Here is a 12344-nt window from a genome sequence, read left to right on the forward strand (position 1 = left end):
TGTGTGATGTTTGACCAACTCTAAGTAAAGAAAGAAAAAAGAAAATAATCTTGGGTATCTTTAGTTTTTGTGCACGTAAAATAAACAGCAACGCAATATCACAATTCTTACATTTTCTCCCTACTGAGTTGCGTCTAGTGGAGTAGGTAGCATGAAAATTGCGCAAAGTGGAAAGAAAAATAATGTTAAATTGATTTGTAATGTAAAAAAATTGTAGGAATGTTAAATTCTACAGAAATTTTCTGGCAAGTATTCAACAGCACATTAAGTTTGCATAACCTATGTTAGCTCATCATAAACTTTGACCAATTTGGGTAGCCTATGTAATCCAATGAAACCTCATCAGAACATAGAAAATACACTTTTTGAATCTTGTTAGTTTGATATAGTCATGATAAAAAGAAGACCCTAGCTTAAGAAAGAACTCTCTGGGTATTAGCATTTCAAAATGAACTTCCTTGGCAGTAACAATAATCCTCATTCGTTTTGTATTTCTCTTGTTGATGATAATGTGGGACTCATATCTAGAAAAGATTGTATGGAACCAAACAGATTATTTTTATTTAACAGCTTGGCACCAAGTGTTGCCCCCCCCCCCCCCCACCCAGTTCAAGAATAGAACACGAAGTAGTTGTTATAAAACTATAACATTGAACCAGTAAATAGTAACGTTGTCCAAGTACATAAAAGAAAATAATCAATATGATCTTTGAGAAAACATCTTTCCTACATGTAAACTGTGTACACAAGAATATGGCTACAAGAGGATCGTTCGAGATATTTGCATAAAGCCCTGGAGATATTGCTGAGCACCGGCGTTGTAGCATGTCCCTGACTAATCCGAATAAGTTCTTCGACTTCCACATTCCCTGTTTCTAATTGCTGATTTTACAGGCAAATGCAACACACATTTGACTTGTTAGGGTTGCAAAATGTAAGCTCTACGATATAGTTTACACATTAACATTAAATCAATGGCCTTGCATGTCAAGCGTCTCATCCAGACGTTTCACTCTTTCTAATCCTTCACTAACCAAGTACCGGATTCTCTGTTTTTCACTACAACGCCTGTTATTCTCCATCTCTTGTCTAATAATATGCCTCAAATCAGCTGAAACCAAAAATGTGTAGGGCGGAATTCATAAGCAACATATTTGAACAGAGAAAAGAACTTAAACCGAGAACAATTTCCAGGAAGTTTGCACCATTAGAAAGGACTATCATGCTCAAAGAATAAGAAATAAAATTCAAGGGAAAAAGAACAAAATAATAAAATACTTTATTGCTGATAATTACGGAAGTATAGCTGAAATGGATAGAAACAACTCTTTGTTTTACTTACTTTCATTGCACATCTTCTGCAAAAGCCATGTTATTTTTGGAAACAGGTAAAAATGATTTTATAGATGTCAATAGCCAAGCACCAATACAATGCTTGTGAGTTACAAAGTGTGAATTCCCCCAATAAAAGAAAACTATATTCCTGCAGTGAGTTGATGAACTCTAAGGGGTTGTTTGTTAGGGTGTATACGAATAGTACTGAATAGGTGTATTAATAATGCTGGGATTAGTTATCTTTGACATTATTTTTTATCGACTGTTTGGTTTGTTGTATTATATGAATAGGGTGTTGGGAGAAGAATAGTACTAAATAGGGTGTATAACTAATATATGTACTCCCTCCTTTTCAAAATGTTAATCTGGCTTTGAATTGGCAAGAAGTTTAAAAAATTAAAGAAGACTTTTGAATTTTGTGATCTTCAATTAAAGATGTGTAGAATGTACCAAAATGCTTTTTAATCTTGGGGTCTTAAACATGCCATGTGTAAAGTTGGAATTAAAGAGTTGCCAAAAAGGGAAAAACACATTCTTTTTTAAACGAACTAAAAAGGAAAGTAAGACAAACATTTTGAAATCGAGGGAGCATTAGTTATACATAGGTTGAAAAACACTACCAGACAACGGATTAATAATACCAAAGCTAATACATGTATTATTTTCTCTACTACATCCTGTTTTATTTTCTCTACTACATCCTACCAAACGATCCCTAACTGTGTTTCAATTACCAAGTTCTCTTCTGCTGGAATTCTTAAGCAGTAACATTATTTAGAGTTATTGTTGGGTGAGTTTGAACCCTAGTTTTGCTTAACAAAGGCCCGATTGCAACGACGGGAGCAATTTTCTGGCATAATACCATTCACCCAGGAGTATTTCACTAGTATCTGTCTAGGACATGTCAAAGTAACATACTCCTATTTCATTCTTAGCAATTCTCTCGGGAAAAAGGGAGCAACTTAATGGTTCATAGATTTAAACCACAAGTTTCCACTTAACAGATTTATAAACAAAATTCAATGGCTAAGACACCCCAGTGGATCAAATACTATTGCATAACTATTAGAATGCAAAAATTTAAAATATCACTGTCCTGAAGAAACCAAAGATATGGAAAAGCACGAAACAACATAATGTGCGCACCATACATCATTGCTATCTTGAATAATTCTTGAAGTATGTGTCTCACCTCTAGCATGAGAAGGTACTCTCCTTGAGATTCTCAAAGCATGTCTGTACAGTTTCAATACTCGGGCACGAAGAAGGAAGTCCTCTAATGAGAGTGCCATTAGTGATTCTTCCAAGCAATAAAAGAAATTCAACCACTCAAAGTCTGTAGCTTTCAAGATAAAAAAATAAAAATCAACAAATAAGAAAAACAAAACATTACTTTTTCGTAATTATGTATTACATTGAGGGAGACAAATAGGTTGCTATGCAAGCAGCACAAGCTCGCAGCAGCAAACAACAGTAATCACAAGAAAAAAAATACCCCCACCACCAAGAACAACAACAAAACCTCCTCCAAAACTGCCAACAAGATTAGGTAGCTTCCATTTTCTACCAACATACAAAGCCCCAACAAGATTAAAAGTGTCCAGCAAATATTAAACTAGTGTGCGCCAACCGACAAAACAAAGCCTTAATCTTCAAAGAAACTGACCATATGTCTTTGGTGGAGAAGAGAACCTCTACAATAACATGTTGTTCCACTAAACTACTCTCATATACTGGAAGTCTGGAAGGCTACCAATGATAAAGTCTGTTCAATTTGGCATCCAGAATATGTCTCGGACTTTCTAATTGCAAAAGAAGATTATGAAAGCTACTGAATCTCTATGTAGAGCATTTCTCTGGGACTGGTGCAGCTAGTTCATCAAAGAAACCTCTTGTTACTTGGACAGAGTATGTCTACCACAATCAGCAGGTAGGTGGCCTGAATGTCTTGAACATGGGACTTTGGAATAAAGCGGCAGTGTCAAAGCAACTTTAGTCTTTGGCTCACAAGAAGGATTTTCTACGGATCAAATGGGTGCACGACTTCTATATAAAGGACACAGTAGAGACTTGCTCAACACCTAGGAACTGGCTGCCTGGGTAATAAGAAAAATCCTGGACACTGGACTACTTATCATGCAGCTTAATCTTCAAGGCAGTTTGGTTAGTAGACTAGACAAGATGCGACAAGGAGGGAGGTTCTCTATTTGAAAAATGTATGTCAGTCTACTCCCTCAACATCCAAAGGTTTCCTTGGAAGAGTATAACCTTGCAAGGTAGTATTTATCCCAGATTCAAGTTTATCCAATGGCTTGTGCTTTCTGTGGAAATGCTATTGAAACTTTTGACCACCTATTATTTGAGTGCTCTACTATATCAAGTCTACGGGCAAGAATGAGGAACTGGTTGGGCATTCACAGCTCCACTAGGGACTGGCAAACTGAGCACCACTGGTGTTAGGAATTAGTGAAAACAATGATTGGGGATTTTGAAGGGAGCCTTGGAGCAACGGTAAAGTTGTCTCCTTGTGACCTATAGATCACGGATTCGAGCCTTGGAAGCAGCCACCAATGCTTGCATTAAGGTAGGCTATCTACATCACACCCCTAGGGGTGCAGCCCTTTCCCAGACCCGGCTAACGCGGGATGCTTTGTGCACTGGGCTGCCCTTTAATGATTGGGAATTTTGAAGGGAAGCCTTGGAGCAACGGTAAAGTTGTCTCCGATTGACCTATAGATAACAGGTTCGAGCCGTGGAAGCAACCACTAATGCTTGCATTAGGGTAGGTTGTCTACATCACACCCTAGGGGTACAACCCTTCTCCGGACCCTACTAATGCGGGATGCTTTGTGCACCGGATTGCCTTTTAATGATTGAAAATTTTGACGGAGAGCCTTGGAGCAACTGTAAAGTTGTCTCTGTATAACCTATAGATCACGAGTTCGAGCCGTAGAAGCAGCCACCAATGCTTGCATTAGGGTAGGTTGTCTGCATCACAACCCTAGGGATGCAACCCTTCCCCGGACCCTGCCAACGCAAGATGCTTTGTGCCTTTGGGTTGTCCTTTAATTACTGGGAATTTTCTGTGTATTCATTCTCTGCCAAAAGGCTGTATTTAAATAAGTATCCTTGCTGGAAAACTAATGTAAAAAGAAACAAATTTTGTAGAGCTGCTATTTTGTCCTACTCTACCAGAAACCTGGTAGATGGAAACCTGTATTGGCAACTCTAATTGTAATGGCTTAACTAGTTCTTCTCTGCACTACTTATGTCTGATAGAGGATAACTAGTGGATTAGTCTTTTGTATAGGAATAGTGGATGCTCAGCATTCATATAATTATACTTTTTTTCGGTTAGTAAGATTTCACTTTATACCCAAAAAAATAATAATAGAAGCCTTAATCTTCAACTAGTTGGTATTGCCTACATAGACATTTTGATTCATTGGTGTCTAATTTTGCTTAAATTTGCTAGGATTATATGATGTTGAAGGTCTTTCTAGACAATTTCTAAGAAACTAAGTACCGAACAAGATATTTTTACTTGCCCATGTTTGACTTGGCATACCTCTTAAGGAGCCATAAATAAAATGATAAGTTTATTATATCACCCCTAATTATTAAAAATCATCTAAACAATTGAAATCAATCAAACATACTTCAAAAGTTGTGCAGCCACCAACAAAATTCCTTGAAGTTTGTCTCACTTATAAGGATAAAATAGGTATGAAATGGTAAATGTTTTTCAAACTGGACATGTAAAAGTTGACGGAGGGAGTATCAAATATTAAGTTTGTCTCACTCAACCCAAAACCTAAAATGAAACGCAAAGAGCTGGTATACTGAAGAACTTCAAGGAACTCTTTAGGCCTAATATTCATAAGCTTGCACTCCCCTCTCTAACAACTAGTAAATATGCTGAACATAAAAAATGATTACCAATTATGAATATTATGAAGTTCTTTAATCTTAGCCCCAATTGGTTGACTGTCTTTTGATTTAATAAATTGAATTGATTAAAACAAAGGAGTAAAAATCTAGAAATGAGAAAGACCGAGAGACAAGAGGAACTTACAACGTGATATTCGCGATGGGGAATAGCAAGTTCACAGACGACTAACATATTAGCTGGCGCCGCCCGAAATTAGTTGGACCTTGGATCAATTTTTGGGCCATTCTGTATGCTATTGTTTGGGCCTAGAACAGCCCATATTGTTTTTCCTTGAATGTTCAATTACATTAATTTTTCAAATTGACAAAATTTCACATTGTTATAGTTTAGAGCGTAATCACGGAACATAACTGTAGTTTGTGTATTTATGAAATGTAGTAGCACATACTATAGATGTAATTTAGTATTGTATCAGCGCATACAATTGCACTGGATAAGCTGAGTCGCGGGTATCAACTGTTTCAGCACATACGGTTGTGTTGGATTAGCTTAAATCGCGGGTATCAGCACAGACTGCATTTGGTAAAGTCGCGCAAAAGAGCTATATTAGCTCATACTGTATCAACGCATCAAGTTGCACGTGTGTATTGTGTATTTGCTACAAACCCAAAATGTAGATGTATTTCGTAATTTTTTAGAAGCATAGCTACATTTCATAAATACAGTCTAAATATTTAGCACGCCGTGTAATTCTCATACATTAACGATAGGGAAAAGGGTCAAAAATACACGACTACTTTGAAAAAAGGGCTAAAAATATCCTCTAAACTTATTTTGGGTCAAAATAACCCCTCCCATCCTTAAAGTTTTCAAATATATCCCTGTCTTGACGGAAATTATCCTCCAAAATAACCCGAAATCATCATTTAAACCCAACCCGACTAAATAAAAACCCATAAGATCCCTTTATTCCCCCAATATGTAGGTTTAAAGTTTGAGGGAATTGGAGGAATAAGGGGATCTTATGGGTTATTATTTAGTTGGTCGGGTTTAAATGATGGAGCGGATTTAAAAAATGATTTTGAGGGATAATTTCCGTCAAGACAAGGGTATATTTGAAAACTTTAAGGACGAAAGGGGTATTTTTTACCCAAAATAAGTTCGGAGGATATTTTTAGCCCTTTTTCAAAAGTAGAGGGGTATTTTTGACCCTTTTCCACGATAAGGGCATTTTTATACCAAAATCAGATGGAGGGTATAATTGATCTATTTTCATTAGTTGAGGGTTATTTTTGGCCCTTTACCCCTTTATAATTATGGGTCACTTTAATTTATAATCATCTAATAAAATAAAGTGGATGTTCACTAATGAGATTTAATGAGAAAGGAAAATAGTTTGTCTCTATGCATAGAGACAAACTATTTTCCTTGTCTCTATGCATAATTCTCCGATGTCTACAACAATAATAACAATAAACTGAACACACCAAACTAAAAGAGTTAATATCATTGTCACACTACTACCAACAGAAACAAAGCACAACACTGTTACCAAACTAAATATTTTAAAAAATTATAGAAAATTCACCATAGACACAATTAAATAAAATGCTATTAATATGATGACAGTCACAATAGAGCTATTTTCATATGGGTAAAGAAATATATAAATTACAAAAAGGAATATCGAAGGTAAGAATATTTATCATGTGAATCTTGAAAGTAATATTTATCAACATAGCAAAATTCGGAGTTCTCTGTCTACTTCACGTGATGAAAACCCATTGTAAATAAACACGGCTTTGAAAAATATCCCCGAAAAGCATACATCTCAAAATTTGTTTTACCAAAATTCAAAAATAATATCCCATCAATTTACACACTTAAAAGAAAACAAAGAAAAAATCAAAAGGAAGAAATGAAAATAGAGTGAAACCAAAACGAGAACACCTTTTGGGTCCAGTATGCAGAAATGGCTTTCTCAGATTCCCTCTCCCATCTTCATTCTCTTCTCTAAAACTCATTCTTTGGGTTAATTTGTTTTTTCTGGAAATCTTAAAATTTCCACTATTTGATCAAGAAGAAGGAAGTTGTTGGATGCTGGAATTAGCAAAATGCCAAGTTAAGAGTCACGTGTTTTCCACGATTTTTGTTGTTTCATTCCATTAATGATCACTAAATTAATGACAGTCTTTTGGGCTTTCTAAACTGAAAAGAGATGGGTAATTAAGAAAAGAAAATGTAATTAAGAAATGCCTTTTGCATTTTCTAATATGACATATAAATAGGGAGAAAAAAAGAAAAATGTCAAAAAAATAAGAAAAAAGATTTAGGATCATGGCGTAGAAAAGATCGCATTCTTTTGTCTATCTTTATATATATATATATATATATATATATATATATATATATATATATATATATATATATATATATATATATATATATATTCCAAACACACACCCCTGCCACTTCAAAACAAAGGATTCATCTTTAATAGCAAAGCTAAGATTGATAGGGAGTCTCGCCCTTCATTTTGCTTTTCTTTCTCTTCTGTAAATACACAAAAACAAATCTTTTGACTGAATGTAATATTATTCTTCAACTTTAAAAGGAATTATAGAGTTGTGATTTAAGAGGAATAATTGGTAATGGTTGCTGATACATGTATATATTTGCTTATCATTTTGTTAAGGAACCAGAAGGTATTTTTTATTTTTATCTTGTCTTCAATTATTATTTGAACGTTTTCCATATCCCACAAGTTGCAGTGTTTTTAATAGAGGTTTCCATATCACACAAGTTGCAGTTTTTTTCTAGAGAACTAGACACACCTCTGCAAAAAAATATAGTTCCGGAGAAGGAGTACATGCACCTTCTCAATTCAACATTTTGTTCGTTCGGGTTTAATTGTGTCGTAGCTCTATAATTCGGATTAAGTTTATCTAGGTCCATGAAAATTTACAAAAGAAATGAAGAAAAGGAAAAGGGAAGTATTAGAAATCAGGTAATTTGATCCGATAAATAACCGGATACATTTTAATTGATTTGTTTTTATTTTTTCATTCTTTTTTTTTTTCAACCTCACTTTTATTTTGTTTTCCTTTTTAAATTTTTTAGTTTTTATTTAAAAGGAAATGAAAAAATAAAACATAAGTATCAACGATTCATAATATGAAATAAAATATTAAGAAAAATGCCTTGGAAGAAGAAAGAAAAAAGAAGTAGGTTACGTCTTAGGTTTACAACTAGATATAAAACCCCGTGCTATGCACGGGCCCAACGCAGGTGAAAATGTTGAAATTGATGATTAAATTTTTTATGAATTTTCGATGATACTGTAAGATAATCTTCATTTTGTATTATAAATTGCACTTTAAAGAAGTTATTATTTTGAAGAAATTTTGGATTTTATTTTGTAAATGCTACATAAATGTGTACAAGTTTTTATGCATAACCTGAATTTAATTTGTCTTTAAATAAATCTACATGTAAAATAGCAAATTGAGAAGTAATTAATTTGATGTGATATGTCATCTTTACAGTTTAGCATATAAGTTATATAATTAATCAAACTTCAAATACATAAGTAAATAAATGTTATGCGCGCTCTTTTGTGCTATACCAAAAATATGCTTGGCAATTTTGCTCTCAGAAGAAAATATGCAAGGAAAAAAAGAGCCACAGAATTACTTTTCTTATTATGTCCAATGTAAACCGTGTAAGCAATACGTGGCGATCTGCACGTGCACGCAATAGATGAACTGCACCTGGTGTCCTGGAAGATGAATTGGGCCCAGAAAGGACAAATATGTCTTCACAGTCAAAAGTTACAACGTGCATACAGTAACTGCACAAATTTAACCAATTAGAATACTACTAAAACATTGAAATTACAAAAATGTCCCCATGCAGGCAAGCAGGCATGTTGACCTGCTGTCTGCTTATTCCCTCTTATAAGAGAGTAAAAAAAAATATATATATAAAAATAAAATATCCCTGAATTTCATTACCATTTGTTTTCTTTCTATTACTTTTTTATTTAATTTTCTATTATTTCTATACACATATTTAAATAGTTTTTTTTTTTTTTAACATGCAGTATTTTTTGCATCGGCTTTCTATCAAAGAAATAGGATGCGCAAAAAATCATGAAAATTTATTCGATTTGTAAAATTGATTTTCTTTCGTAAAATTTTTGTGTGATACTAATAACCAGTCGCATATCTTTTTCTCCAAACTGCACGAAGTGTGGACAAGTACACTAGTTATAATTTAAAGGAGCGCAATGATGACTGAAGACTTTCGGGATTGTATCAATGTAATTAAAGGTAATGTGGTGTCCTCGTCAATTTAGGTTAACTTAGAGAGTGCCTTTACAATTTGAGGAAATATTTAGGGATAAGACATAATTTGAACTACAGTGGAATTGTCGCAGGGTCCCACGATCCCCTGAACTTACTTTTTTTTTTTTTTTGCATTTTTACCCTCTCAGTAATGACCTGGTAAAGAAAACAAGTTAAAACTTGATATGTGAATACATGCGCCTATTAATGGCCGAAAAGGAGTCTTATGTCCATCGTTTAATTTTATGCTCCCAAATATAAACCGAGCAGACCCTCTTCCATCTCTCAATGCCTTTGTTCTTTTATAGTTATTCGACAATAATCTCCTCTCTCTCTCTCTCTTTTTTTGAATCAACATTATGCATTCACGTACTCAAGTTTATTTCTTTACTAGTGAATAGGTGTAATAAGGACTTCATTTGAATTTACAATTTTTTTAATAATATTGGAGTACGAGATTTTTTAAATTATAAATATTACTAACACTAGATTACCACTTGAATGCATTTCTCTAACTTCGAGTTTTGTATTAGTAGAGTATAGGTGAAGCTGGTAAAAGAATTTGGTCAAGAAACTGATTTTATTTAAAAAGTATGTAAAGAAAAAAATGAATTTGTAGATAATTGATACAACGTATATTTTTGGTTTTCCATCCGGTGTCCGGTATCCTCATTGGGGCCCGACTAAATCCAGATTCGTGCCGGGTATAGTCCCACATTGGGGGGCAAAGCACGCTCTAACAATGGTGACTCCGTACCCAAGGGGGCTTGAACTCGAGACCTCTTGATTAAGGACGGATTATTACCGGCCACTACACCACAACCCTTGTTGGTAATTGATACAACGTATATAGTTTGTATGCAAATAATTTTTCCGTCATTGTAGAGTTCAATTTTCCTACTTTCATCATTTTTACGCTTAAGGGGGGGATAAAGCACAGAACTGGATCCAGCTAGGGGTGTTCAAATGAGACCGAAAAATCGATCCGAAACGGTAAAACGAGTCAAACCGACTTAATAAATCGTAAATCGGCTTGGTTTGACTCGATTTGGTTTTAAATTTTTAAAAATCGATAACATTTGATTAGGTTTGGTGTAAAACAAAAAAAAACCGAACCAAACCGATAAATACATACATATTTAAAATATTATATATATATATATATTCTTCAAATTTTGGCTCATTCCAAGTTCAATACAAATTCAAATAATTAGAAAGGAAAGTATAGCCCATTTAAGTTTAAGGTAAAATAAAAAGAAATTTGCTAAAGGTAAAATAAAAAATTTCCCCTTATCCAGTTTTACGGTTCCCTCTTTTACATGCCATATGAATTACTGCTAATAAGGTAGCATTTTATCTGTCAAATTAAAGGGAAGAAAATGGCAATTGAAAGTTAAAAAGATTTGGTAGATGACTTTGTTTTTCTGTTTATCATTTTCCATTTTAACTTCTGTGCTCTCTCCTCAATGCTTCATAAACACGATGAGTCTAAATACAAAAATTCCAGAGGGCTGCGTAATAGCAAAAGGATATTATGTAGGGAGGTAACTAGAATCATGAAAAGTAGATGTTATGTTTCTGTAATTTCTATACCCATAGTCATAAGCCTATACCTGAATAAAGTTAATGAATTAATTAAGAAGATTCTTAGATTTGAATGGATTACGGTCAAAGCCGTATTTAGTTACCATTTAATTCAAAGGCTCTTTGTATTAATACATTCTTAAAATCCAAAAAAACCGCAAAAACCGAACCAAACCAATAGAATCTATACTATAATTAATTGGTTTGATTTGAATATTTAAAAAAAACCGACTTAATTGGTTTGGTAACCTACAACTGAATCAAACCGGACCATGAACAACCCTAGATCCAGTTACCCTAATCTACTAAGTGAAATAAAAATATTTTAAATTTTCTTTCCTTTTCTCTCTATGTATTGGAGTACCTTTTTTCTTTATTTTGAGAAATATGGACTTGTCATTGGGTTCTGCTATAAATGATTTTCAACAATATCGAAATAAAATATTTATAGAGAAATATGCAACTGCCAAAAAAGGCAACACAAGCCAAAATAAGAATAAATCATAAATATTCCCCTTAAAGTTAATAAGGAAATGAATAATTCCTCACATTTTCATAATTGTGTTTATGAGTATTGAAATTCAAATCTTGAAATCGAAGGTCCATTTTATGAAAAAAGAAGGACCGAGTATACAATATTCCAATTTTGTAATGATTTATTTTTTATCAATACCAATAGAGTTCTTGAATTACAAACTTAATGTCCCCACAATTCTTTAAATTAAGACACAAAGCTTAAAGTTCCCATGGGCATGTAATGAAATGGGGATACAAAGCTGCAGCTAATCTTGTCAAGCACAAGGCGAATTTATGTTAAAGTTATCAACAAGCAATTTTAAATAATGACTATACAACAAAAACATTCTTATTAAAATTTACATACAAAATTAGGGGACACAAAGAGAAAAAAGATACTAACCACTAGGGGTGTACATGGACCGGATTGGTTCGGATTATTTAAACACCAAACCAAACCAAATGCGTCGGGTTTTTAAATTTATAAACCAAACCAAACCAATAAAATTCGGGTTTTTCAACTTCGGGTTTTCTCGGGTTATTCGGTTTTTTCGGGTTTTTCGGGTTTTTTTCCGAAAAAGTCTTCATACAAAACATATGACTTTTACTTCAAATATTTCTTTAGTCCGGGTAAAATACAACTATATAACTAAGGTGTTTCTTAAGAAAAT

At 33.7% G+C, this 12344-nt stretch overlaps 1 protein-coding gene across 2 annotated transcripts; it reads right to left on the reverse strand.

Moving 5' to 3' along the window:
* Nucleotides 1–616: 616 nt before the first annotated feature.
* Nucleotides 617–5519, reverse strand: LOC132039809 (uncharacterized). 2 transcript variants are annotated; one of them, XM_059430336.1, is made up of 3 exons: nt 5411–5519; nt 2528–2671; nt 617–1111 (listed from the first exon to the last, which is right to left on the reverse strand). In XM_059430336.1, the coding sequence occupies exons 2-3, from the start codon at nt 2625–2627 to the stop codon at nt 972–974; spliced, it is 240 nt and encodes a 79-aa protein (XP_059286319.1). In that variant the 5' UTR covers nt 2628–2671; nt 5411–5519; the 3' UTR covers nt 617–971. The 2 variants fall into 2 exon arrangements, with proteins under 2 accessions (XP_059286319.1, XP_059286320.1); XM_059430337.1 differs by having other exon boundaries at nt 2528–2677; nt 5411–5429.
* Nucleotides 5520–12344: the final 6825 nt, after the last annotated feature.

The sequence above is a fragment of the Lycium ferocissimum genome, chromosome 12 (assembly GCF_029784015.1).
Source record: "Lycium ferocissimum isolate CSIRO_LF1 chromosome 12, AGI_CSIRO_Lferr_CH_V1, whole genome shotgun sequence".
NCBI lineage: Eukaryota > Viridiplantae > Streptophyta > Magnoliopsida > Solanales > Solanaceae > Lycium > Lycium ferocissimum.

Coding starts and splice junctions, on each gene's coding strand:
- LOC132039809 (XM_059430336.1), bottom strand. CDS start 2,627: ATGGCACTCTCATTAGAGGACTTCCTTCTTCGTGCCCGAGTATTGAAA. Junction 1,112..2,527: donor AGTACCTTCTCATGCTAGAG/GTGAGACACATA, acceptor TTTTGGTTTCAG/CTGATTTGAGGCATATTATT.